The sequence below is a fragment of the Lissotriton vulgaris genome, chromosome 5 (assembly GCF_964263255.1).
Source record: "Lissotriton vulgaris chromosome 5, aLisVul1.2, whole genome shotgun sequence".
Classification (NCBI taxonomy): domain Eukaryota; kingdom Metazoa; phylum Chordata; class Amphibia; order Caudata; family Salamandridae; genus Lissotriton; species Lissotriton vulgaris.
In genome coordinates, this window is record NC_141693.1 from 106952272 (window position 1) to 106979086 (window position 26815).

Genomic DNA, 26815 nt, shown 5'->3' on the forward strand with positions numbered 1-26815 from the left:
GAGTGGCTGTATGGATCATTGTGTACTTGTATCAGTGATTGTATAAGAGAGTAAGTATGTGTTAGTATATGTTTTAATAAGTAAGGTGTTGTGTGTAAAACTGTATAGTTGAGGAAATGGAAGTGTGATTGATTCTTTGCATGACTGACTAAGTGTGTGAGTAACTCCATGGATGAGTGGCAGTGTGTGAGTGTCTGTATAGGTGTATGAGTGCATATGATAGTGTTGTATTGATGAGTGACTGTATGTATGAGTGATTCTATGGGTGAATGAGTGAATGTGTGTGTAGACCTAGGAATCAGTGAGTGCGTATGTGGTAACTGGTATTGGTGTGTCAATGGTTTCAAGAATGGTAGTCTGTATTTAACACTGGGTGTAGCAAAGGTTATATTACAGTGTGAGGAGGGGCATCGTATTATCACATGAATGATATCATCAGTGATGTGATCAGTGATGTCAAATGAGATGTCATCGGTGATGTCATCAGTGATGTCACGAGATGTCATCAGTGATGTCATCAGTGATGTCACTGACCATGTCATGAATGATGTAATATGTGACATCATCAGCAGTGGATTGCGGGTGCGCGAAATATAGTTAGTATAACTAACTATATAGGAGCAATTTCAATGGTTTTTAAAATGCTAATTCCTAACTATATAAGGCCTGAAACCTATGGCTTTTTAAGTGAATTTGCAAGGTTTTTAAAATGCTAATTTCTAACTATATAGGGCCTGAAACCTATGGTTTTTTTAAGTGAATTTGCAAGGTTTTTTAACTGCTAATTCCTAACTATAATACTATATAAGGCCTGAAAACTATGGTTTTTTAAGTGAATTTGCAAGGTTTTTTAAATGCTAATTCCTAACTATATAAGGCCTGAAACCTATGGTTTTTTCAGTGAATTTGCAAGGTTTTTTAAATGCTAATTCCTAACTATATCAGGCATGAAACCTATATTTTTTTTCAATAAATTTCAAAGGTTTTGTAAATGCTAATTCTATTAGCGGATAACGTTTATATATGTTATTATCCTTCTGGGACCACCTGAGCAGCCATCTTGTTTCTCAGGAGAAGTGAGGCACAAAAGAGCACAAAACAAGAGTGGAAAACGCAAAAAGAGGGCAGGGTAGAGACCCCCTGACCCCCTAGCCCTTCTCAGGGGGTCCCTTTTAAATTGCGGGGTACGTGCACGGTACGCGTACCGTATGCATACGGTGTGCGTACCCCTCGATTTTTCCGATTTTTTTTTGCCCTTGGGGGTTCTTCTGGGACCCCCTGAGAAGGGCTAGAGGGTTGGGGGGTCTCTACCCCTCCCCTTTTCGTGTTTTTCACTCTTGTTTTGGGCTCTCTTGTGCCTCAGTTCTCCTGAAAAACAAGATGGTGGCCAACACTTCCTGGTTTGGACAGTTTGGAATGTTGACAGTTGACTGCCAGGCAATCAGAAACTCGCTGGTGCACGTAAGGGTACACGCACGTACGGTGCGCGTACGGTGAGCTTATATCGATATATCATTTGCTCAAATTCAATTTTCTCAACAACTACTGGAGGGATTTTCACCAAATATAGCAAAGGCACATGTGCATACCAGGCCATACCATTTTGCTAAGTTTGGTGTAATTCCATTCAGCCGTTCGGGCTGTATCCGTGTCTAAAGGTCCCTATGGAAATTAACATGGGGAAAACACGTTTTGGCCCCCCCCTTTTGGCCCCCGCTTGACGAATCCCCCCGAAACTCTCAGGGAAGGAGCGGAGCGGAGCTGGCCAAAATTCTGGAAAATTACACGCAGATTCCTAAATCGGCGCCAAAGTTATTCCCAATAGAATGTTGAGCGCATATAGATATATAATTTGCTCAAATTCAATTTTCTCAACAACTACTGGAGGGATTGTCACCAAATAAAGAAAAGGCACTACTGCATACCTGTCCCTACCATTTTGCCAAGTTTGGTGTAATTCCGTTCAGCCGTTCGGGCTGTAGCCGTGTCTAAAGGTCCCATAAAAAATCCCATTTGAACATTTTCAAATTCAATTTTCCCAAGAACTACTGGAGGAATTTTCACCAAACATAGCAAAGGCACATCTGCATACCAGGCCCTACCGTTTTGCCAAGTTTGGTGTAATTCCATTCAGCCGTTCGGGCTGTAGCGGTGTCTAAAGGTCCCTAAGGAAATTAACATGGGGAAAACACGTTTTGAGACTCCCCTTTTTTCTCGGCCCCCGCTTGACGAATCCCCCCGACACTTTCAGGGAAGGAGCGGAGCGTAGATGAGCAAATTTAAGGAAAATTATACGCAGATTCCTCTATAGGTGCCAAAGTTATACCCAAGAGAATGTTGGGGATTTCCTATGGTAACTAGGTCCTAACTACCTACTGGTGACCGCCAGTAGGTAATAAATATATATATAGAGAGAGATATATATATCTCTCACCTACTGGCCGTCGCCATTAGGTAAAATATAGTTAGGACCTGGTTTTGATTAGAAAAGCGTTTTTTGTCTTGCCTATATATCTTTGGCGCCGGTTCACAACATTTTCCTAAAAAAGTGTGACGATTATTCTAGTTGTGCATGGAAAGTTTAAGGGCGCTCCGTCAAACGGGGGCTGAGAAAAAGGGGGCTAACAAAAAGTGTGTTTCTCGTGTTAATTCCTATATGGATTTTGAATAAGACAACAGCCTGGACCGCTGGATGGCATTACACCAAATTTGGCAGAAAAGTAGCTCTTGGTCCAGAAAGTGACCTTTTTGTTATTTGATGTAAATCCATTCAGTAGTTTTTTAGATATTCAAAGAAAACCAAATTTGTATATATAGCGACACAAATCCTCTGGGAATCCAACAGACATGTGCCGATATCTGATTGGCTGCCAGCACTTTAACCAGAAAATGTTGGCAGGCATTTTAGGACTCCGCTTCAGCTGATTCCAAAAAACAACATTCAAAAAGAAAAGGTGGCCCTAGGGTTCACCTGGGACCCCAAAGGTCATAAAAGCATTTAAAAAAAATTAATTCAGCAGGAATTGTGAATGGAACTGCAATTCTGGCAAAAAATTTCCCCCAAAAAGCGGACTCCAGTGGTTGGTTTTAGTTTGGCTCCTGGGTGGGCCAGGTCCCAGGTGCAGATTGACATATTAAATAAGGAGGGGGTGCACGGGGTCCCCTCCTAGGACTCATTTGAGCCCCGGGGACCACCTCCTCCCTGGGGTTTTATTTAAAGGGGGGGGTCACGCAGACCCTCCTCCATTGGGCTCGTTGAGCGCCAGGTACCACACCCTCCCTGTGCCTTATATAAATAGGGGAGGGGGACCATGCAGACCCCCTCCTTTGGCTGCGTGAACCACTCAGGGCCCAGGGACCACTACCTTCCTGGGGCCAAATACGTATTTAAATCTGGGAGTGGGGGTCACATGGTCCCCCTCTGTGGCCATATGTGGCCCTGGAGACCACCACAGCCCCTGGGCCGGCCGGTGTACACTAAAGAATAGGGGCAGCGCAGCCCCCCTTCTGGAGCCAATATTGGCCCTGGGGACCCCCCTCCCCGGGCCGGCTCCCTATTTACAGGTGTAGAAGGCCAAAAATACCCCTTCCCAGATTAAACTGGGGTATAGTTTAGTCCAGGCCAGAGTATACCCGGTGGGATAAAGTGTCCTAGGCTAAACTATACCCGGGGGTTTAAAACAGAGTGGGCCAGACCATACCCCACCAGGCCAGAATATGCCCCATCTGAAAGATGAGGCAGAGAACCAACCCTTTTATTTATAATCAAACCTGTCAATTATAATGAATTTTTCTATGGCAATTATCAATACAGAGAACAGCCAACAATGAACTTCCGACGACATCTGACAAAGAACTTCCGCCGATATCTAAAAAGCATATAAATGGAAGTAAGATTTTCAATTTTATCAATTGAAGCAGTTGACGGTCTGCTAGTCGGTGAGTCATTGCGCCTCAGCCTTCGCGTCATTTATATGCTTGTAATAGCTTGCCTCTGAGCTGCCTGTCATACCATTGTAATATACTGCCAATTTTGTTACGATTTTCTTAGAGGTGTGTCCTTGATAGCACTGCTAGTAGCACATTGCGCCTTGGTTAGGCTGTATACTTTGGAAGAACAAGGGACCTTAGACAACAACGGCCTATATAAAAAACCAAATATGATGGAAACTGCTACTTCCGGGCCATAAGCTACATCTTGACAGGATCAGAAAACAACCGCTCCCTTCTCAGAGCTAAAGACATCCACCACATGAAGACTGCCTTGACAAAAGCACTAACCCTGGGCGGACAACTACACTACGCTCGCATAGTTTGCGTAGTCTGTGCTACTTCTCGCTACTCGAATTGCACTTAGCACAGTGCAAAAACGCGTAGCGAAGTTGGCATTTTTTTCCTCCCTCACAGTCCTCAACGTCAAGTTGGCGACCCCGATGGAGCAAAATGACATCCCGGCGAGACTTTTTCCTCGTTCGTGATCAGCAATATCAAGTTGGCGATCGCTAGCGTGGAAAATAAACCTCCCGGCGAGATTCTCAACGCTGGGAGGTCAGGTTTTTCATTGCGAGTGGTCGCATATGCTCGCGACCGCTCGTGATGAGAAACTACCAGTCCGCATTGAGAAAGCTGCCGCTCGAGTAAAAATCTACTTGAGCGGCAGAAAACGACAGCTCGCACTGTGCAAGATGTTGTTTTCAATGAATGCACAGTGCAGACAAGCATCCGGCACTGTGCAATCATCACGAACAGCGCACTACGCAGTTCGCGTAGCGCTACGCATAGAGCTACGCGTAGCTGGCGTAGTGCGAAGTGCACTTTGCGTAGCTACGCATAGTGCTACTTCGCAAACTACACCCAGGGTTAAAAAAAACTACAGGACTACTTGAACCAAGATTTAAATGAATATGTAAACACCTCTGGCATCTCTCGTGATAGAGTCTGGGCAACGGATGCTGAGATCTTGGCCACAGCAAATCAATTGAGTTGTGACATCGTCATCCACACAAAAGTCAGTGACTCCATGGATTGGTTGACTTATCCCGCAAGCTTCAATCTGCATTCGACAACAGAACATGCCATTTATATTGAAAACAAGCATGATCATTTTGATGTTGTTATCAGTGTTGAACTTTGAAAATGTATACTAGAGCGAGCATTATAGAGTGTTAGATATGTGCTTTTATTTTAACATGTTAACACTCTTGAGAAGTATGGTACTAATTTTTGATCTTTGTGGAAATGTATTATTGTTTCTGATTAAAGTTTTTCTGCTTGAAGCAATCAAATTCTATGTGTGTACAGTTTTAAATAAAATGTTGAAAAAATGTAGGTATTCATGTGTATATCGCTCAGCACTATTGATATCATGGGCCTATAGGAATATGGTTTGGCCTAGGCCATAATATACCCCAGCGTATAAATTGGCCCTGGCCATAATATACCCGCGTATAATCTAGCATAGGCCGTTTTAACCCTGGGTATACTCCCGCCAAGAAAGAGCAAACACCAAGGGCCTTATTATGAGTTAGACCCAGTAGTGTCGGTCCAACCACCGCCACACTGCGGGCCAGCCTGCAGTATTATGATTGCGGCAGTCAGACTACCACAAGACCTCCGACACTGCCAGGATCAAGGATGCCACTGGGCCGGTGGTCTTCCACTGGCAGGAATATGCTGGCAGTGCTGCAACCGGCCCCGCCGACCATAATCTGAGCTGCCCTGAAACAGATGACAGAATGATCTCACACATAGGGAGCTGCATTTCTAGCAGATCCCTGAATGCAGGAGCAATGCTTGCTTCCACAGAAGGCTGTGAGTCAGCTGGGACCGCTTTCCCCAACGCAACACACTGGGTGCCCTGAGTAGGGCACCCAGGTACTAGTGGCCCGGCCCCGGGGGATGGGGTACCCAGGGGCATATGTGGCCAGGGAGGGAAGCCGAGTAACCCCATCCCCCTTTAAAGAATCTATTTCGCCCGGGGAGGTGTTGGTCCCCGGGGGCTCATGGCACCCACATAATTTTTAAGTTATTCCCAGGGAGGTGGTGGTCCCAGAGGCAAATATAGCCCCAGGAGCGGGGGTCCACACAGCCCCCTCCTTTGATGTAATAACGCCCAGGGAGGTGGCAGTCCCCAGGACTCCTAGGGCCAACTGGAGGGGGTCCCTGTGGTCCCCCTCATTAATTTCAGTAAAACCCTGGGAAGGTGAAGGGCCCCAGGGGTCATAAGAGCCTCAATCAAGGACTTGTGAATCAATTAGGGATTTGTAAAGTGCACTACTCACCCGTGAGGGTCTCAAGCGTGGGGGGTGGGGGTTCGAGCAGCTTAGTCTCATCTGAAAAGCCAGGTCTTGAGGCTCTTACTGATTGCTTGCAGTGTGGGGTTTGTCTGATGCTTATGGGGACTTTGTTCCAGATCTTGGCTGTGATGTAGGAGAAGGATCTCCCTCCCACTCTGGCTCTACGGATTTCGGCCAGGGCAAGGTCAGCGGAGCGGAGGCTTCTCTTGGGTGCGTAGGAGGTTCTTTCATTGAGGTATTGGGATCCGTGTTGGGGAGGGATTTGTAGGGGTGAGTGAGGAACTTGAAGGTCACTCTCTTTTTGATGGGGAGCCAGTGGAGTTCTCGTAGGTGTTGGGTGATGTGGTCTTGTCGCGGGATGCCGAGGACAAGTCTGGCTGCGGGGTTCTGGATGGTCTGGAGTTTGAGAAGTAGAGATTTGTTGATTCCGGCATAGAGGGCATTCCTTAGTCCAGTCTGGTGTTTATGAGTGCATGGGTGATGGTCTTTCTGGATTCGGGGGGGATCCATTTGAATGTCTTGCGGAGGGTATTGAAGCATGTGGAGGATACAGTGTTGACCTGTCATTTCATAGTGAGGGAGGAGTTGAGTATGATTTCAAGGATGCAGGTGTGGTCCAGGAATGTGGGAGGGTTGCTGAGGTTGGTGGCCCACCAGATGTTGTCCCATGCAGAGGGGGTAGATCCGAGGACGAGAACTTCTGTTTTCTCTGAGTTGAGCTTCAGGCAGCTGGTGCTCATCCAGGAGACAATGTTTTTCATTCCTTCCTGGAAGCTGTGTCTGGTGTGGTCGGGTTCATTGGTGAGGGAGAGGATGAGCTGGGTGTTGTCGTCGTAGGATAATATGCTGAGTCCATGTTTATTGGCAATGGTGGCGAGGGGGGCATTTAGATATTGAGGAGTGTGGGGCTGAGTGAGGATCCTTGGGGTACTTCGTAGCTGATCTCTGTGGGTTCGGAGAGGAAGGGCGGGAGTCTGATTCTTTGAGTTGGGACAGTGAGGAAGGAGTGGATCCAGTCATGGGCAGTTTCCTGAATACCGGCGTCATGGAGTCTGGCTGTTAGTGTGCGGTGGGAGACAGTGTCCACAGCTGCTGAGAGGTCTAGTAGGATGAGGGCAGCCATGTGGTCTTGGTTAAGGACGGTGCAGATGTCATCCGTCGTGGCTAGGAGGGTGGTCTCGGTGCTGTGGTTGCTGCGGAATCCGAATTGGAAAGAGTTGAGGATCGAGTTGGATTCTATGAAGTTTGTGAGCTGACTGTTGACGATCTTCTCGGTGACTATGGCTACGAAGGGGAGGTGCGAGATGGGTCTGTAGTTCTTGAGGTCTTTCGGGTCTGTGGAGGGCTTCTTGACAAGGGACTTGACTTCTGCGCTTTTCCAGTCGTCGGGGAAGGGCAAGTTTCGAGGGTGCAGTCGATGGTACGTCGTAGTTTGGGTGCTATAGCGGAGGGGGATCTGTGGAAGATGTACGGCAGGCAGGAGTCAGTGGGGGCTCCTGAGTGTATGCTTCTCATGGTCTTATCTGTGTATTCTGTGGTGACAGGGGTCTAGGCAGTGATGGTAGGTTCAGTGGGGTTGCCGGTTGTAGGTGTAGTGTGGTGCCTAGGTTCTGCTCGTTGAAGTTGTCGTACGTAGAGAGTCCTGATCTTGTGATGGAAGTAGGAGCTGAGTTTGTTGCAGAGGTCCTGGGAGGGAGGGACATCAGAGGATTTGCTTGGGGGGTTTGGTGAATTCTTGTATAATGTTGAAGACTTCCTTAGAGTTGCATGAGTTGAAAAGTATTCTGTCCTGGATGAAATTTTTCTTGGTGGTTCTGATGAGTTGGTAGTGTTCTGTCATGGCGGTCTTGTAGGCGGTGCGTGCTTCAGGGATTTTGTTGCTTTTCCACGCTTTCCCGAGTCGTCAGCACGTGCATTTGGTGGTGAGGTGAACCAGGTAGCTTTCGTGTAGAGTTGTCTGTTGGCGTTCTGGAGGGGCAAGTGTGTTTGCGCAGTCAGTGATCCATCTGTGGAGTTCGTTGCCCACAGAATTGGTGTTGGTTGTGGTGGAAGGAGGAGCGCAGTTGAGGAAGGAGTGGTGGTGCTCTTCAGTGATCTTGCTCCAGTTCCTGCATGGGGGAATGGTGTAGGATTGTATGCAGTGGGTTTCGAGAAGGAGATGTCTTCGCAGTGGTGGTCTATCCAGAGGGGTTGCTTGGTGTGACTGGAGCGAATGCTGTGTCCTCCTGCGAAGATGGGGTCGAGGGTGTGTCCTGCCTTGTGGTTGGGGTAGTGTTGAGCAATCTCAGTCCGATGTTGGCGCGTTTGTCCAGGAGGGAGGTGGATTTTTAGTCACTGAGTATGTCGAGATGGAAAATCAGATCTCCGAGAAGTACCTAGTCTGCAGATGCGAGAGCATGGGGTGCGATGAAGTCTCTGGTGGTAGTGGTGAACATGGGGCGCAGTCCAGGAGGTCTGTAGGTGAGTTGTTCTGGGGTTGATCTGGATCTGGAAATGGAGGTGTTCAATGAGGGACGAGGAGTCATTGGTGTTGGCTGTAGTGAGTCGGAGGGAGTTTTTGTGTATGATGTCAAGTCCACCTCCAGGGTGGTTGGGCGGTCCTTCCTCTGGATCTTGTACCCATCGGGGATGGCGGTTGTGATGTCGGGTATGGAGCTGGCGCTGGTCCAGGTCTCTGTAAGGTAGGCGACGTCAGGCAAGACGGTGTTGAGGTCCCAGATTTCTACTGCATGTCTGTGTAGGTAGAGTATGTTGAGGAGGATGCAGCTCAGAAGGTTGGGTTCGCTGGTATACGGTGGGTTGGTGGTAGCTGTACGGGCCTGGGTTGAGTGATAGTGCAGCAGAAGTGTACGCAGGAGAACTGGCCTTGGGTGGTGTTCGGCATCAACAGCTGGCAATTGTTGTTTCTTCCGGGGTTGTGCGCGTGTAGGGTTGCTGAATCGTAGTGGTGGGGGGTTGGAGGACCAGGGACCCTGGTGCTGGTCGTGGTCGGGTCAGGCACAGGCACCAACGGGCTTGACTTTGGCACAGCCGCACTACGCCCGCCATTAAGTAGGGGTAGCGGAGGGAGAGCAGCTGGGAGGCGGCAGCAGGAGCAGGCCGGGGTGGAAGGGCCATGAGGGCAGCAGCTGCGGGCATGGGAGTGAAAAACGGCAAACTGGAAAGTAAAAAAGGCACAAAGGAGACAAATAGACAAAAAGGCAAAAGAGAAGAAATAGACAAAAAGGCACAAACGAGATAAAAAGACAAAAAGGCAAAAGAGAACAAAAGTGAACAAATAGAGTAAGGCAGAAAATGCACAAATGGGGCGCAAAGACAGGGGACAGACTGACAAAGGCAGGCAGACAAGGCAGAAAACTACAGAAGGCTGGCAGAGTGGACCAGCAGAACAGCAAGGCTTTCCCACTGGACCACCAGGGACGAGGCACATGCAGGAGCCTGTGGGTGGAGGAGGGCCTCAAACACCTACCTGCAACCAGAGAGATGCTGGGGGCAGCAGCGCAACATCGGAGCTGTGCGCGGAGAGAGCTGTTTCCCTGACCAGGAGGTCAGAGGTCTTGCTTAGCCAGTCGCGCAGCAGCTGATATTAAGTATGGGTCGGATGGAGGGAGAGCAGCTGGGAGGAAGGAGTGGGAACAGGTAGGGGGAGGGTCCGCAGGGGCAGCAGCAGTGGGAAAGGGAGTGAAAAACGTCAAACAAGAAAGTGATAAAGGAACAAAGGAGCCAAATAGACTAAAAGGCAGAAAAGAAGAAATAGATAAAAGGCACAAATGAGATAGAGAGACAAAAAGGCAAATGAGAACAAAAGAGAACAGACAGACAAAAAGGCACAAAAAATGCAGAAAGTGCACAAACAGGGAACAAAGACAGGGGTTAAATAGACAAAGGCAGACAGATAAGGCAGAAAACTACAGAAGTCTGGAAGAAATGACCAGAAGAAATGACCAGTAGAAGAGCAAGGCTCTCCCACCGGACCACCAGGGATGAGGCGCAGGCAGGAGCCTGCGGGTGGAGGAAGGTCTTGATCACCTACCTGCAACCAGAGAGGTGCTTTGGGCAGTGGTGCAATGACAGAGCTGTGCACAGGGAGAGCAGTTTCCCTGACCAGGAGGTCAGAGGTCTTGCTCACCCTGTCGCGCAGTGGCCGCCAATAAGTAGGGGCAAGGGGGAGGGAGAGCAGCTGGGAGGCGGGAGCAGGAACAGGCAGGGGGAGGGGCCGCAGGGCAGCTGCAGTAGGAAAGGGAGTGAAAAACGGCAAACAGGAAACTGAAAAAAGGCAGAAAGGAGACAAGTAGACAAAAAGGCAGAAAGTGCACAAACGTGGCATGGGCAGACAGACAAAAGCAGACAGACAAAGCAGAAACCTACAGAAGGCTGACAGAGCGGACAAGCAGAAAAGCAATGCTCTCCCATTTGACCACCAGGAATGAGGCGCAGGCAGGAGCCTGCGGATGGAGGAGGGCCTTGAACTACTACCTGCAACCAGAGAGGAGCTGGGTGCAGTGGCGCAACGACGGACCTGCTTAAGGGGAGAGCAGTTTCCCCGACCAGGAGGTCAGAGGTCTTGCTCCTCAGGAGAAAGGCCTGGCGTGCACCCTCCATTTATCTTTGTGCATGCCACGGAACCTGGTCCACTTGGGGTCTGTTTTTCTTTTTTAAATATTTGCAGCGAATTTGCAGATCCGCCGCACATTTTAGCCAAAAATACAATCTAAAAAAGCTTTTATGCCAGGGCTGGGTCCCAGGGGAAATCCAGCACCAAGGCTAGAGTGTCAGGGTATTTCTACTCTGCCCTCTTTTCTTTTCTCTGGCAAGACTGTTTGATGGGGTGTTGGCTGCAGGCTAGGTCCTGCGGTCAACCTCGCCACACACGGCTGAAGGCCATGCATGGCGTACGTTGGGTGTTTATTAGGGGTGGACCGCAGGGCCTGCCTGCAAAGCCAGGATCTGCAGCCAACCCCCGCCATGAATGGCCAAAGGATGTGCATGGTGCAGTGCTTATAGGGAGTTGGCCGCAGGTCCTATCCATAGGTCAAGCCCTGCGACCGACCCCTGTGGTGCATGGCTAAAAGCTGTGAGCGGCAATGGTTGGATTACGGAAAGTAATTATAATTACTTAACATTTTTTTAAAACATAGAACTCACTGAAAAACAAAGTTTACAGGGACGTTACAGTTAGGACATAGGATTTAAAAATGCATATAAATCCACTTAAAAAAACAAAGGTTACAGGGACGTTATAGTTAAGTTCGGAATTTACTCGCACAAAACCATAGAAATTAAGCAGCTATAGTTAAGTTAGCTGAAGTAACTATAACTCATGCCCTAAGGTAACTTAGTGGCCAGGCACTGTATAATATCACTGATAACATCATTGATATTATCACTGTAACATTTGCATTGAAATTATTGAGGAGAAAACTGTACATGGCATCCCCTTAGGACGCTAGTTACTTCAGCTAACCATAACTATAACTGCTGAATTTTTATGGTTTCATGTAAGTTAAACCTGAACTTAACTTTAACATCCCTGTAACTTTTGGATTTTTGAAAATAAATAAATATATAATATAATATATTAGAATAGAATAGAATTTTGGCGCCGATTGAGGAATCTGTGTGTAATTTTCAAGAATTTTGGCCAGCTCCGCTCCGCTCCTTCCCTGAAAGTTTAGAGGGGATTCGTCAAGCAGGGGCCGAAAGGGGGGTCCCAAAATGTGTTTTCCCCATGTTCATTTCCATAGGGACTTTTAGACACGGCTACAGCCCGAATGGCTGAATGGAATTACACCAAACTTGGCAAAATGGTAGGGCCTGGTATGCAGATGTGCCTTAGCTACGTTTGGTGAAAATCCCTCCAGTAGTTCTTGAGAAAATTTTATTTGAAATTTTTCAAATGGCATTTTCTATGGGACCTTCAGACACGTCTACAGCCCGAACGGCTGAACGGAATTACACCAAACTTGGCAAAATGGTAGGGAACGGCATGCAGTAGTGCCTTTTCTATTTTTGGTGAAAATCCCTACAGTAGTTGTTGAGAAAATTGAATTTGAGCAAATTATATATCTATATGCGCTCACCGTACGCACACCGTACGCGTACGGTACGCGTACCGTACGCGTACGTGCTTGTACCCTTACGTGCGTGAGCGAGTTTCTGATTGGCTGGCAGTCGACTGTCAACATTCCAAACTGTCCAAACCAGGAAGTGTTGGCCACCATCTTGTTTTTCAGGAGATCTGAGGCACAAGAGAGCCCAAAACAAGAGTGGAAAACACGAAAAGGGGGCAGGGTAGAGACCCCCCAACTCTCTAGCCCTTCTCAGGGGGGCAAAAAAAAAAGAAAAAATTCGAAAAAATCGTAGGGTACGCGCACCGTACGCGTACGCGCACCGTACGCGTACCATGCACGTACCCCGCAATTGATTGGTTGCCCAAGTATTTGAATGGGAGACTGAGTGTGTGTGTGGGTGGCTGGGAGGTGTGTGACTCTGTGCATAGATGTGTGAGCAGTTGATTCACTAGGTCTATGATTTCAAGAGTGCATGTTGAAACAGCTATATGGGCGGTTGACTGTGTGCATGGGTGTGTTGGTGAGTGAATGGATATCTCAGTGCTACATGTCCAAGTAAGTACATATGTAAAACACAGTGCATGTGGGAGTTGGCAAATATAAATGACTATACATGAGAGCCAGTAAATGTGTGAGTGGCTGTATGGATCATTGTGTACTTGTATCAGTGATTGTATAATTGAGTAAGTATGTGTTAGTATATGCTTGAATAAGTAAGGTGTTGTGTGTATAACTGTATAGTTGAGGAAATGGAAGTGTGATTGATTCTTTGCATGACTGACTAGGTGTGTGAGTAACTCCATGGATGAGTGGCAGTGTGTGAGTGTCTGTATAGGTGTATGAGTGCATATGATAGTGTTGTATTGATGAGTGACTGTATGTATGAGTGATTCTATGGATGAATGAGTGAATGTGTGTGTAGACCTAGGAATCAGTGAGTGCGTATGTAGTAACTGGTATTGGTGTGTCAATGGTTTCAAGAATGGTAGTCTGTATTTAACAGTGAGTGTATCAAAGGTTACAATAGAGTGTGAGGAGGCGCATCGTATTATCACATGAATGATATCATCAGTGATGTGATCAGTGATGCCAAATGAGATGTCATCAGTGATGTCATCAGTGATGTCATTTGAGATGTCATCAGTGATGTCACTGACCATGTCATGAATGATGTAATATGTGACATCATCAGCAGTGGATTGCGGATGCGCGAAATATAGTTTGTACAACTAAATATATAGGAGAAATTTCAATGGTTTTTTAAATGCTAATTCCTAACTATATAAGGCCTGAAACCTATGTTTTTTTTAAGTGAATATATATATATATATCTATATATTAACAACACACAGTTTCCATCCGTGAAACTGCTCCGCAAATAAGGACACTCCAGCCCAGTTTCTCGATCTCTGCTTTAAAGTTTATTTCCTGCGCACACACACAGTTAACAAGCAAGAAACTGGGCTGGAGTGTCCTTATTTGCGGAGCAGTTTCACGGATGGAAACTGTGTGTTGTTAATATATTACGCGCTCCACCGCGCGTTGAGGAGGCACCCGGAGTGAAGCGGAGCGGCAGGAGGTGGATTGGAGTTACGGATATATCTATATATATATATATATATATATATATATATATATATATATAGATATATAGATATATATATATTCACTGGAAGAAACAAAGGTTAAAGTAACTTTATATTTAGGTGAATATGACAATGACAACATTCACGTTTTGGAAACAAAAATCCACATAAATTAACTAGTTAATTATTACTTGCTTCCCCATTACGCTTTGCTTATGACCTCACATATTACATCACTCATGTCATGTTCTATGACATCCATTATAACATCACTTATGACATCTCAAATGACATCATTGATGACATCACTGATGACATCATCTAAAGGGTGTGTTACTTTGTTTTATAGTTTACATAGTGGAGGGTAACTACCATATTACGTTTCTACCTAATATTGTACAGCCTGCGACCAGCTAGTGGGTGTAAGTGTTTACAAAATGTATGTGCTCCTAATGCATCATAGGTGTGTGGATGTATGGAACACGTTATAAATCTTTGTATTGAAGAGTAAGTCTGTGTGTAGGTAACAGCTGACAACTTCTGTTCACCATGTCCCACACAAGTTTTTTGGCTCAGCAGAAAAAGTTTCAAAAGAGGCATAGATTCTACGTACTACAATCTAAGTATTGTAGGTGGCTTTGAGGTATTAGACAGAATCATTTCAGCATGAATATTTCTACATAACATAGAAGACTGTGTGCACCAGGTACTAACCCATGTACATGTGCTTGTTTTGCTCCAGAAGATGGGTTGCCTGAAAAGTTTTCACCACAGTATAAAAGCTGCAGGTAATATGATATGATCTTTAGTACCGTCACACCCTGGTTATTTTAAACAAATAGTATCTTTTTGGACACATGTTACAGAGAGTGTAGACTGTTCTTAGTAGATTCTTTTTTCTAATACTCTGTGGTGCATTTTTCGCCACAGGAATGGCAAGCAGGGTGTAACTGAGTGAAACATGATTACAAAGTCTCCTGGTGGCAGAATATGACCTCATAGTAGAAATAAAGGAGAAGTATTAGGTACTCTGCTTAGGATATGTTAAAACAGTTGGTGTGCCTTTAAATTTGTCAAATTGTAAGGGAACTCTAGGCAAACTGGGAAGGGAAGGTCAGGGACTGAGAGAGACTGGTGGCACCCCTCGCAACTCATGAAGGACTAATGGTTCATTAACAAGGATAGATTGAGAACACCAGGGGATTGTGCAATGGAACCTATTCCACACGATAGGGCCTGCGGCATGGGAGGAGAAATGAGAAGTAAGGGGGGGCTTTTGAGGTCACTGCTAAAGGAGGATAAAGGGCGAGCTCGAACCTCCTGTGCACCACACGACCATTTACAGCCAATTTGAGAGGGGCAGATCTAGAGGGGAGAGGTCATGAGAATGAGGCATTATTCTCCTGAGGGTCCTTAAACTGGGACAGCAACTGGTCCCATATCAGAGCCCTCAGGCAAAAACTAAGACCTCTGGCCTCTTCTCTGTGTATGGCCATCACCTCTGCCCACGGCCAAAAGCCTATGCCATGTCTCCAAGATACACTGCTGAGGGGTGATGCACTATTTCTATTTCAGTGTGATCACCTGTTTTAATAGCCCCAGGACCATGGAATGGAAGACCATCTTGTGTCTCTTTGAACATTTGTAAATTTTCAGTGCCTCAGCCTCCCAAGAGTCCAACCGCCACAGGCATGTGGTTAAACTGAGCTTCACTATTATTTCCCAATCCAAAGGAGACATTTGCCAGTCAGCAAACTCTTCATATGATGCCAACTTGGCCCCATGAGACATGCAGAAGCTTTCTGAACTAACTTAACCATCAGACACTGAGATCTCCCCTACAATAAACAATATTTTAGGACTCTAACACTAAATCAAATAATATATTAGATCATTGCTTTTACATACTTTTTATCAAGTTTGCTGCTATTTTCACTCATGAGCTTTTAGTTACTTTGTAGGTAATCATTTTTAATTGGCCTAATTTTTACCGTTGTCTTTAAGTGTTTTGTGCTGTGCTTGCGTTTTCATGTATTTACTTGCACCTACTGCAAGTTAAACTTGATTTGGACAAAAATGCCTAAAAGTGTGGACCAGAAACCAAAAACATTATCTATCTGGCAAGGATCTTAATGTGACTGACTAGATTTGGAGCTGTGGAAGGTCTGACCGAGCACATTAGGGCCTTGATTATGAACTCCACTCATGTAATTAATGGTTCTGTACAGTAAAATAACACCAGTACTGGGCAATTATGAGTTAAACCTCTCGGACTGGGGAATATTGTGCCAGGGAAATCTTAAGCATTTAGTGGGGGTCCTTGACCAAAAACGTATTTTGGAGGCTCCGTTTTGGGAACAGCTTTCTCAGCTCTTTCATGCCCTTTTTGGCCAGGTCACTGAGAGTGCACAGGCACACTCGAACACATTCTAAATGTGTTTACATCTAATATTCAGGGATTGTGATATTTGATTTCAAGATTGCATCACAAAAACAGCTCACTAACATTACTGTAAATAATCTCTTTGACACTCACATTTCTCATATGTGGGATCCTGTTCTGATTTAAAACAAACTTTTTTTATATGGAGGTTGCATGAAACATAAACACAACATTTCTCGCAAAATGTCTACAATAGACTCTCACACATCAGACACATTAAAAATAAATTAAAGGAAAAAGGTCTGTTTGAGAACTATTAATGGTCGTCATGACAAGACTCTGCAGAACAGAGCTGGCTCTCTCAGGGGGGCCCTAAAATGCTGGGGCCCTGGACCAGAGCCTACTTCGCCCTTGCTTTAAAACGTCTATGTAATTGTGCAGAAGCAGAATTACCACCCACAGGATTCTCTTTTCAAAGGGGTTTAAATGCATTCATTGACCACATGTTCAGAGCAGGTGGCAAATGTATGAAGAGGCTTCTGTATGGGGAAGGTTTGAATGGAAGTGGGAGGGTAGGAGAAGGATGGGGAAAATTAGTTTTGTCAGGGAGCAATGAATGGTCCCCTATTGCCAGACAAAAATTTTAGGGTAGAGTGGGGGTTGAGGTTCGCCAAAGCCTCATTGCGCTTTGAGCTTCTGCAATTACCAGCTGATATGGTCGGGTCTGGTGTTGCAACACGCAGGCAGTAGCAGCTCGTGGAGGGATTGCTGCGGGGCGGTGAGGAGGGGCGTGGGAGGAGCAGGGTGGGGGGTAGTAAACTACGGAATACGGCCGAACGAAGGTAAGTAAAGAAATAAATAAATAAAAGGAATTTAGTTGCACACGCTGCATCGCATTTGGCAATGTAGCGCGTGCAATGCAATTTGTTTATTTATTTATTTGTTTACTTACCTCTGTTCGGCCGTATGCCGTAGTTTACTACTCCCCACCATGCTCCTCCGCCGCCCCACCCAAACGCCTCGCAGCACTCCCTCCACGAGCCGCTACTGCACGCAGGTAAACCAGATGCAGGAGCACCAGATCAGTCATGATCAATCGGAGCAGCATCTCAACTTGGGAGTCTAACTAGTTATCAGGTCTTGAGCATATAGTTTTCTATCACTCTATTCAACCAGTGACTTCCTCACAAGTCCATTCGTATCTCTATTATATCACTTTTTTCAGCCAGTGACTTGTTCCTAGGATATGGGATGAATCAAGAAATCTGATATTTATGGATACACTGTTCCTCCTACTCCATCAAAGGTAAATTATTCACCAAGCTAAATGCAAGTCTCAGAGACTGGCAATACGTCATCACAAACATGTCTCTGATACATTTTTGGAAGGAGTGAGCTTGATATCAATGAACCATGAGTGGTTGAATTGCTGTGGATAGAGATTGACATTTTTAACTTACCAGATTCCATGTTTTTGTCATCAGCAGTATGATCTAAATTCTCATGTTGAAAAAGTTCTGCAGGCAACTCTTGGTCTCTCTTTGAATGAAGCTGGTCAGTTTTAGGAAGTAAATTAGGTAAGTGTAAACAGTCCAACCTCCCTTCAGAAGAAAGCATTACTGCAACCTGAAGGCCCTTAATCGTAGAACTACAGTTTAGCGTGTTAAGACTTTCAGCATCCATGGTGGCAGAAAGAGCATCTTGTGTACAGTTTTTCTCATTTTTTTGTTTTGGACACAATCCATTTGCATTGTAGCATTTTGGTTGTGCAGATGAAGATGAGAAATCTGGTTGAACGTAGCATTTTGAATCTTTGGGGTTAGAATGCAGGTCTGGTTCGCTGCAGTATTTTGGGTTGCGAGTAGAGCGCAGGTCTTGTGCAGTGTACAATGTTGTTTCTTCACCACCAGTTTGCAGACCTTGACCAACATAGCATTTTGGGTCATGTGGAGTCAGGTGCAGAGTTTGTTGACTGAAACATTTTGAGTCATCATGAGAAGGTTGTAGACCTTGCGTACTGCAGACCTTTGGTCCATTGAGGATAGAATGCAGAACTGGTTGAGTGTAGGATTCTGGGTCTTCATTGGTAAGTTGTAGATCTTGAGTAATATGGGGTTTGGCATCATCATGCATAGGTTGAGCAACATGTCTACTATAGAAATGTGTGTCATCACAGGTAGGTTCAAGATGCTGTACACTAAAGCATTTGAGGTCTTCTTGGGTATATTCTGATCCTTGCACTTTATAGAACATTGGTTCAAATAGGGAAGGTTGCACACCTTCTTGACTCAAGGACTGTGTCTCACAATGTATAGGTTTCAAACCTTGCACAACGTATAATTGTGCGTCATCAGTGGAAGATTTCTCATTTTGTGTAATGCAGGATTGAGGGTCCTTAGGTTTAAAATGCAAGCGTCCTCTACACTCTTCAAAGGCTTGAACGATCTGCAAAGGGTTGAGCCTTAGTTGCTTCTGGTTGTCAAAAAGCAAGTTTGGAGCTGTAAAACTTTTGGTGAGACCCTCTGTCCTTGTAGAACTCTCACTCATTCTATTTACCACAGTGTCTAAAAAGTGATTCCCACCAAGGTCTGTACCACCATTTTCCTGAACTGCTTCTGAGTTATCCTTGCTTGTTTCCATGGTTCTTTTCTTTGTATTGTCTACAGCTGAAACCATTATAGGACTCTCCATATGTGACACTGCATGGATATTTTTGCTCACGCCACCCGAGGGGTGCCATGAAAGGTGACATTGAGGTTTTCCAAAGGATTTGGTTTGCAGTACAGTGGACAATGGTTGGCTTACTTCAGAACTTAGATAACTTTGGGTTAACTCAGGGGTAGCTCCTATTTTGATTGGGTTCTCTTGGACCGCCCCTGTCGGCGAACTGTGTATCTTATTACTTCTCTGGTCTCCTGGGTTGGGTGTCCTGCTTTGCTTGCTACGCTTTGTGATGAAATAGATAATCAGGCAGATTATTAAAGCACAGAGAAGACCACCTGTGGGAGAGAGAAAAATGATGATCAGGGATGGCAGTTTTATGCATCGAGATTACACATACAAAATATAAGAAAATCCTTAAAAAACATATATTATGCTTAGAATAGAGGTGTATACATGATGTAACTGGTGCAAAATTAAACTCTAGAGATTTCTAAATACGTGGATATTTTCTACAAAAAGCTTGATTATGGCTGATAAAAAGGCTCATTCAGGAACACCCTACTATTTCCACCTCCAGCAAGTACTCCAGCTTAATGCCAAACAAGGAGTTGTGCTTTGAGAATTTTATTGATAATAGGCTAAGTTGTCTCTATCATATTTTTGTCGAGCATCACCTGTATCTTGTCATCTTTTTATACTCACCATAGAAATAGTGCTTTGTTATTGATCAAGAAATTATTGTATATTTAGGTTACATTAAACAGCCCATGCTCAAAATCATATTATGACGGTACCTCGCCTTGTATCTAGCACAAAGAGTTCTCAAATTATTTAGGTATCCCTTACTGAGTGATCTATGTCTTTTGTACTCTAGTCTACTCTTTTCCTACAAATATGTCAGCTATGCCATACATTCTTCAAACCTGTGACTCAATGGCAAAAGTACCATTTGTGCTAACCTTTAGTTCCCTTGCACCTCCTTGTACCCTATCCCATTCCATTGAATAGTAACATATAGCACTCTACAAAAGCATTCAGAAATATTTTTTACACTTAGGATGGTTTGATCACTATTATCTTGTACAAGTTTGCAAAAGGCATTTGTCCCTCTCTATTTTAGGATGTGAGCTGAAGGGCTAGAGTGGTCCTGTCCCAGAGAATGAGTGTGGTTGATCAGTAAAGGCTTCTGAGATGGGACATATTCACTGCATTGGCTGGAGTTAGTTTTAACTACCTGTGACCAGATAACTCCAATAATCCCCTTGCCCATGCTCATCTGTTACTACCTTTAGTTGAGTTGTGTCTCAAATTGAAACAAATGAATTTATTATTTAATGTATTTATTCTTAAAGTGCAGCTGTCACCAGAACAGTATTCGGCCATTTGGGCCACACAATCACAAGATAGACTATATGTTTTCAGCACTTTCCGTAATTTAGAGAAATAAGAAATTTGATTAAGCTTAATTGGGTTGACGTTTCACTGTTGAGACAAAGGATCCTTAAACCTGAAGCAAAGTTGATGCAAGCAACACATTGGTATTTACTCTCCAGTACAAAAGATATTTTATGCTGGAAAGGTACCCTTTACAGAGCACAGAAAGCGTTGTGTGCTGTTTTCTGACACTTTGGCTCAAGGCGGCATTGCTATAGCGCTACTCGGGCAGATTAGCGCAAACACCCAATCGTTTTGACAGTGAAGCCCAATCTACTGAAATAGCCAGATCGAGCTTTGCATCAAAAACGAACACCTCCTTCAAACAGATGCTAAAAAACCCATGACGTGAACAGCACACATCCAATGTACCAGAGCCTTTTGAAATCTGTCTGTTAATAGAACTTTATACTGTACAGTAGAATTCCCATGCCAGACAGTTTACTCTCGCCTCTTCGCCTTGATGCAGGGTTTGCGTCACGCACTTTACCCTACTTAGAGTGTCAGCACAGGGGATAAAAGTAGCAGCATACTAATCCTAATAGATTTGGCTCTGTCTTGTGCTTTTTCCATTGCATAATTCAGTGCAGCAAATTTGAACCCATATTTACTATGGTTTTGCACTTCTACAAAGTGACACAGTGACACAAAGCGATCAATTGGTATTATTTTCCAGTGCAAAAAAGTATTTTGCACAGCAAAGGTGCCCCTTTCTGAGTACAAAAGCAGTTTGCACCGTTACATCATTTTGTGTCAAGGGGGAATTCCTTGGATATTATTTAATTGGAGAGCAAACACCCACATGTTTTCACACAAGTCTTATCTACTAGGATAGCCGGACCTGGCGTTGGATCAAACAATGGCACTCCTTTGAAGCAGGAGTTAACAAAGGGATATGTGTGAATTTCCCCAAAAAACCCAGACATTGCATATGTGTTGCAGTGCACAGCACACATCTAATTCTTCTGAGTTTGACTAGGGAAAATGATTAGTATTTAGTAGAACGGCATGCCTCCTGTACAAACCCAATGCTTGATGGCGCACAGTCAATTTGGTATGAGGCTGTGAATTGCACAAGGCAACCTTTCTAGAGTGCCAGCCATTGAATCAAAGCATCAGCAGCTAATCTTTATAGATATGGTGTTGGAGCTTTTATCCCCATTACGCAACGCACTGCAATGTGTGATAAAAATACATCCGACCTAAACTTAATGGAGGACTTAAGTTCCCTGACTTTAAATCTCATCATTATGCTTTCTCCCTAAAACAAGCTTCCAGATGGCTTTCTTCTAATTCCCTTACACATCCCCGTTGTCCATTGAAAAATTCTTCACTTCCTCTTTAGACTTTCAAGAGACTCTTGCCTTCACTACTAATACCTTCTCTTTACGTTCTTCTATTATTTCTCATACTCGTAAACTTTTAACTCCTCTCCTACCATCTTCTTATCCTTCCTTTACTTCTGTATCTCAACATCCCATTTAGCATTATAATCTATTGCACATCAAAAATCGTACTTTCTATTGGAAATCATGGAGAACCAAAGGTCTGCTATGGATCTCTTAACTTCTGCTAAATAATAAACCTTTATCTTTTGCTGATCTCCAGTCTCATTGTGCTCTTCCTAATTCTTTTAAAAAACAATATGATCTCCTACTCCCTTATCTCCAACAATATCTTATAACACTCTCATCTCTCCCTAATCTTCCTATAACATGTTCTACAATATTTCCCTTATTAGACAATTCCCCTTCTGCATCTTCTATCTACAAATGATTACTATTACCTTCAGAAAGGCTGAAGTCAAAGACTGAACTCCATGGGAAAAGGAATTATCACAATGCTGGCCTGTTTCTATATGGGATAAATAAAGGTTAAAGATTCACAAAACCTTAGGGCAGCTAATACTACCCAGACTCTTTATTATGTTTATCAGTGATTATTATATTCTCCAGCAACATTAGCTTCCTTTTCCCCTAATGTTCCATCTATTTGCTGGTTCTGTCCCTGCTCAAATGCTGATTTAAAACACATGCTATTTGACTGCCCCAGTATCTATAAATTCTGGCAATCGATTTGGTCTCAAATCAACAACATTTTTAAAATCAATTTTCCCTTTTCCCTATCAAATATTTTCCTAGGTTCCCTGTCCCCTTATTGGCCTAAATCACCATCACATTTTAAGTTGATATATTTATTATTAGCTATAACCTTACATTTAATAACTTCAAATTGGAAACATGCAGACAAAGTCAGTTATAGAGTCTGGTGGAACGTCATATGCTAACTCGATATCGATTATGTCACCCCTATCTCTCTAGCAATTGAAAGAGATTTATTGTGGCTTCCACTCACTACATATTTCTTCTTTAAATAATTATAATGCTAATGTTGTGAATACATCAGATGATGTCCATAAACCGCCATGAACATGCCTTGTTGTCTTTTACTTAAAAATCTTACGATGTTACTATGTCTCACACATACATAATTACATAATCATATCTTTATTGAATATTTATTTGCATGCAATGTTTAATTTCAGAATCCATGTTTCCTTAAATCTTTTTATGATGATAGTTATATTATTTTCCCCTGCCCCTCTTTTCCTTCTTCCCTCTTTTTACCCTCTTGTATAAAGTGTTTATTATAACCATTGTATTTCCTATCCCTTAATATGAACTTCATTATTAACTATGATCTAAATGGTTTAATATTTTGTTGTTCTATTTCCTCTGGTTTCAATAAAATGAAATAAAAAAAAATACATCCAACCCTCGATTGCCCCACTGCACTGCCTACAAAATGAGTACATCAGGCTCTGTATCACTGCCCCAGCACAGCTGGAAACTTGCCCCTGCCATATGCGCAGAGCATCGGTTAAAGCTAAACCAGCCATTTAAAGCAGTCGATCTGCTTTGTACTTTTCAGGATGCAACCGGTCTGCACTGCAAAGGGGGACAAAGATCCTCCTGCATTGGGTGACTGCAGCTGCCTGCAAGGGTAATACTGGGTCGTTCGTGAGACCCCCCTCTTTCAAGGGGAACCCTTCTTCATTGCACGCAGGCAGGGGACTGCATGACAGCCCCTTCTATAATATGGCACAGAAGGAAATGTTTCCACGTTTGCTTGGAGCCATGCAGAGCAGGCAATGTTCTCTTGAGATTGCACTGACGCTACATGTGTTCTGAATGAGCCATAAAAAAGAAGCTGTAATAACAACGTTTTCCAGAGGAGCAGTTAGAGCACAAAGCAGACTCACACGTCCATTGGGGGAATTTGTGTAGTATGGTTCCAGGTTGCCAGGTATCCTTTCCTCAGCTTGGGGGTGAAATACTTATTGGAACAGTTTCCATGTGAGACAGCTGTGGGTAGGAAAGAGGTTGGACTGTGGAGGTCCCTCATGTTCTCAAACAGTGCATGCAGCTGATGGAGTTCTTCTGTAGCTTCGCCAGGGACTCTCCTAGATGCTGTATTGTGTGATACCTTAGAGATGATGAAGAAATTACGGGGCATATTTACAAGGAAAGTGGCGAAGAGTGTTGTTAAGCCAAGAAGGCTAACGACACACTCCGTCACTTTAGAAACGCAGGGCAGCACCATATTTACAAGAATATGGTGCTGATGCTAAATTTAGCTGCCTACCGCCAACGCAGGCACCCTTGCACCATAGTGCAAGGGTGTCTGCGTTGAGGGGAGTGATTGTTTATGTGCAGGAATGTGTCCCTTGCTGCACATAAACAATCTTTAAATGGTGTTTTGTAACTTCTATTATGCTCCTTAATGCAGCACACATAGAAGTTGCAAAACTCCATTTTTTGAATTATTGTTTACGTGGAGGAAGGGACACCTTCCTGCGCACAAACAATCATTTTCATTTTGCTGTTTCCGTGTGTGCTGCACAACGCAGCACACCTGGAAACAGCAAAAACGAGGAGAAATTAAATATTTCTCCACGTTGCACCCTGTTAAGTCCAGGTTTTCCCTGGTCTTAATTTTGGTGATACCTATTTATGCCGCCTTTGTAAATATGGGGCAGCGTCAAAATCAATGAGTGCTGAGGTGGAACGCCGAGAGAAACACCCATTGCCCTCCCCTTTCACGCTAAGTATAGCGTGAAAGGGTGCCTTTTTTTACAATGCAGTGCTAAGCCATGTTAAGTGGCTTAACATTTCCTTGTAAATAAAGCAAAGTCCCTATCGCTACATCAACCTTGTGGAAAGTTATGTTGTGGTGGCGATAGGGGCATGTAGATATGCCCCTACTTATTACATACTTTTGTCTTTCTGTAGATAATGTTTTGGAGTGCAGCTGAAAGAATTATTAGCCCCTTCTACAAACCTAATGCTAAGGTAACACTTAGAACATCTTAAGAAAGGAACTATGGTTCTTAACAGGGAGCCCTAAAATGCAATATTAACCCCTTCGCAGCTGGGCAAATTCCCATGCTGTGCTGGGGGGCGGAGGGCGCGCACAGCGCCCCTGTGCTCATGACGAAGTCAGCTCGTCATGAGCCACGGTGGTCGTGTGCTCATGACACGCTGTGCTCGTCATGACCACACCGGTTTCTTTAGAACGTTCGCACAGCAGGGGAATTAGCCCAGCGTGAGAGCGTTCTAAAGGTCATGACGAACTGAGCTCGTCATGAGATTCGAAGGAGTTAAACTTAACATGAAGTTCTTTTTTTATGTAGAACTTTTAACCACCTCTATCTCTACCAACCTTCTGAAAGTATAACACAATCGGCGCCATGGTTATTGTCAGTCTTTAAGTATGCCAGCATAGGAGTGCTTACTGTCTCTGTCAGGCTATCCTAAGCTTACATTGGGGGTACAATGATGACTTGTAAGGATTTCAAATTGAATGCTATAGGTACTCCAGGTAATCTACAGCAGTCATATATTTCCAAAAGTATGGTCACTAAATTTATGAACTATATATCCAGGAAAAAGGTAAAGGAAATTTTGAAAAAAGTGCTTCCCTTTCAATTGTTCATGCATGCCACCCCTTTCTACACAAATCTCACACATTTTAAATTGACTGTTATTTTTCAGTCCACTTCTCATCCACTACACTGGGTTCATTTAGATTGAAGCTAGAAGTTGCCAAGGGTGTCACAGAAAAATCTTTGTGGCCCAAAATGTGTACACATTATGGGAGTCAATGCAGTTTCCTTTGTCATACTTTAAGCAGCAGAGTTATTCACAAATATAATAAGTGCAAAATGAGTATCCTATCATCACAAAAAGAGATACATTCATAAAAGGTACCAAAAAAATCAAGAATGTCATTACCAAGGAAGCTGTAAAGTGGATCATAACTTGTCAATCTTTCCTGTTGTAAATATCCCGGTGGCATTGTTGCATTGATGCATATGTCTGGACCTACATGGAACACTTGCTCTCCTTTCAAATTTGCTGGCATATCACAAAGGACACTAGACACATCCACAATTTTTTCTTTCAGTAACACCACAAGATTAAAAAATTTGCAGTTGCATTCCCATGGATTTTGATGAAGATACACATACCCTACCAATTCTGGCAGGGCTGTTAAGGTAATCAGGCTATTTCCATCCAGCCGAAGTACTCGCAAGGTCTTCAAAGGATCAAACGTGTGTTCATCGATGAAGAGAATGAGATTCCTTGAAACATTAAGTTCCGTCAAGGAATTTAGTCCAAAGAAAGTGCCGGTGTGTAAATACTGGATGCGATTGTCGGCCAAGTCGAGATGATCCAGGGCTGTCAAGCTCTCAAACGTTCTAGGGGGGATATAGTTGATCGTATTTGCCGACATGTTGAGTTTTGTGAGAAATGTCATATCCATGAACCACGATGCCTTCAAAGCATCGAGTGCATTGTTTGTCAGGATAAGTTTCTCAAGCCTTGCAAGGCCTGCAAACGCCAAGATATCCACCGTGCAGCTTTGCAGGCGATTGTTATTCAGATCCAGTTCTTGCAAGCTGTTCCCCTCCCCTGTGACAAAGGTTCTGTTTTCAAGCGAAGACACCAGGCACCCATTGATATAAAGCCAACGAAGCTTCGAGAAGTTCTGCAAGGCTTCTGGGGGTATGGCACTGAGGCCTCCATTGAGCAGAATGATCGCCTCTGTTGAGTTTGACAAACCAGGTAGGACTGCAACAGAAAAGAGAATCTGAAGAATAGGCAATTGACAGGAGAAAATTCATAAACATAAAAAATAAACTGCTACTAATGAACTACTCCCACCTAAAAAGCGCTACACAACACAGGCCCAGCGTAGATGAATAGCTGCATTCATTTTCCCAACCTTCCTACTACTTGTACACATACACAAAGGCTCCTAAAGCCTAGAACACCCTTCCTTCTCATCCCCTTTGCAAGTAGCTGAAGACCTTTCCTT

At 44.2% G+C, this 26815-nt stretch overlaps 1 protein-coding gene across 2 annotated transcripts in view; it reads right to left on the reverse strand.

The window, feature by feature from the left end:
- The window catches only part of LOC147710307 (uncharacterized), a 43691-nt gene extending 17319 nt beyond the window's left edge, over window positions 1–26372 (reverse strand). The window contains exons 1-2 of one of the 2 annotated variants that reach the window (XM_086919977.1): window positions 25729–26372; window positions 17797–19335 (exon numbers count right to left, since the gene is read on the reverse strand). In XM_086919977.1, the coding sequence (XP_086776103.1) occupies window positions 17797–19335; window positions 25729–26260 (2071 nt within the window). In that variant the 5' untranslated portion in view covers window positions 26261–26372. Of the gene's footprint in view, window positions 1–17796; window positions 19336–25728 lie in introns of those variants that run through there. The other variant, XM_086919975.1, reaches the window with a different exon arrangement.
- Between the last annotated feature and the right edge of the window lie 443 nt (window positions 26373–26815).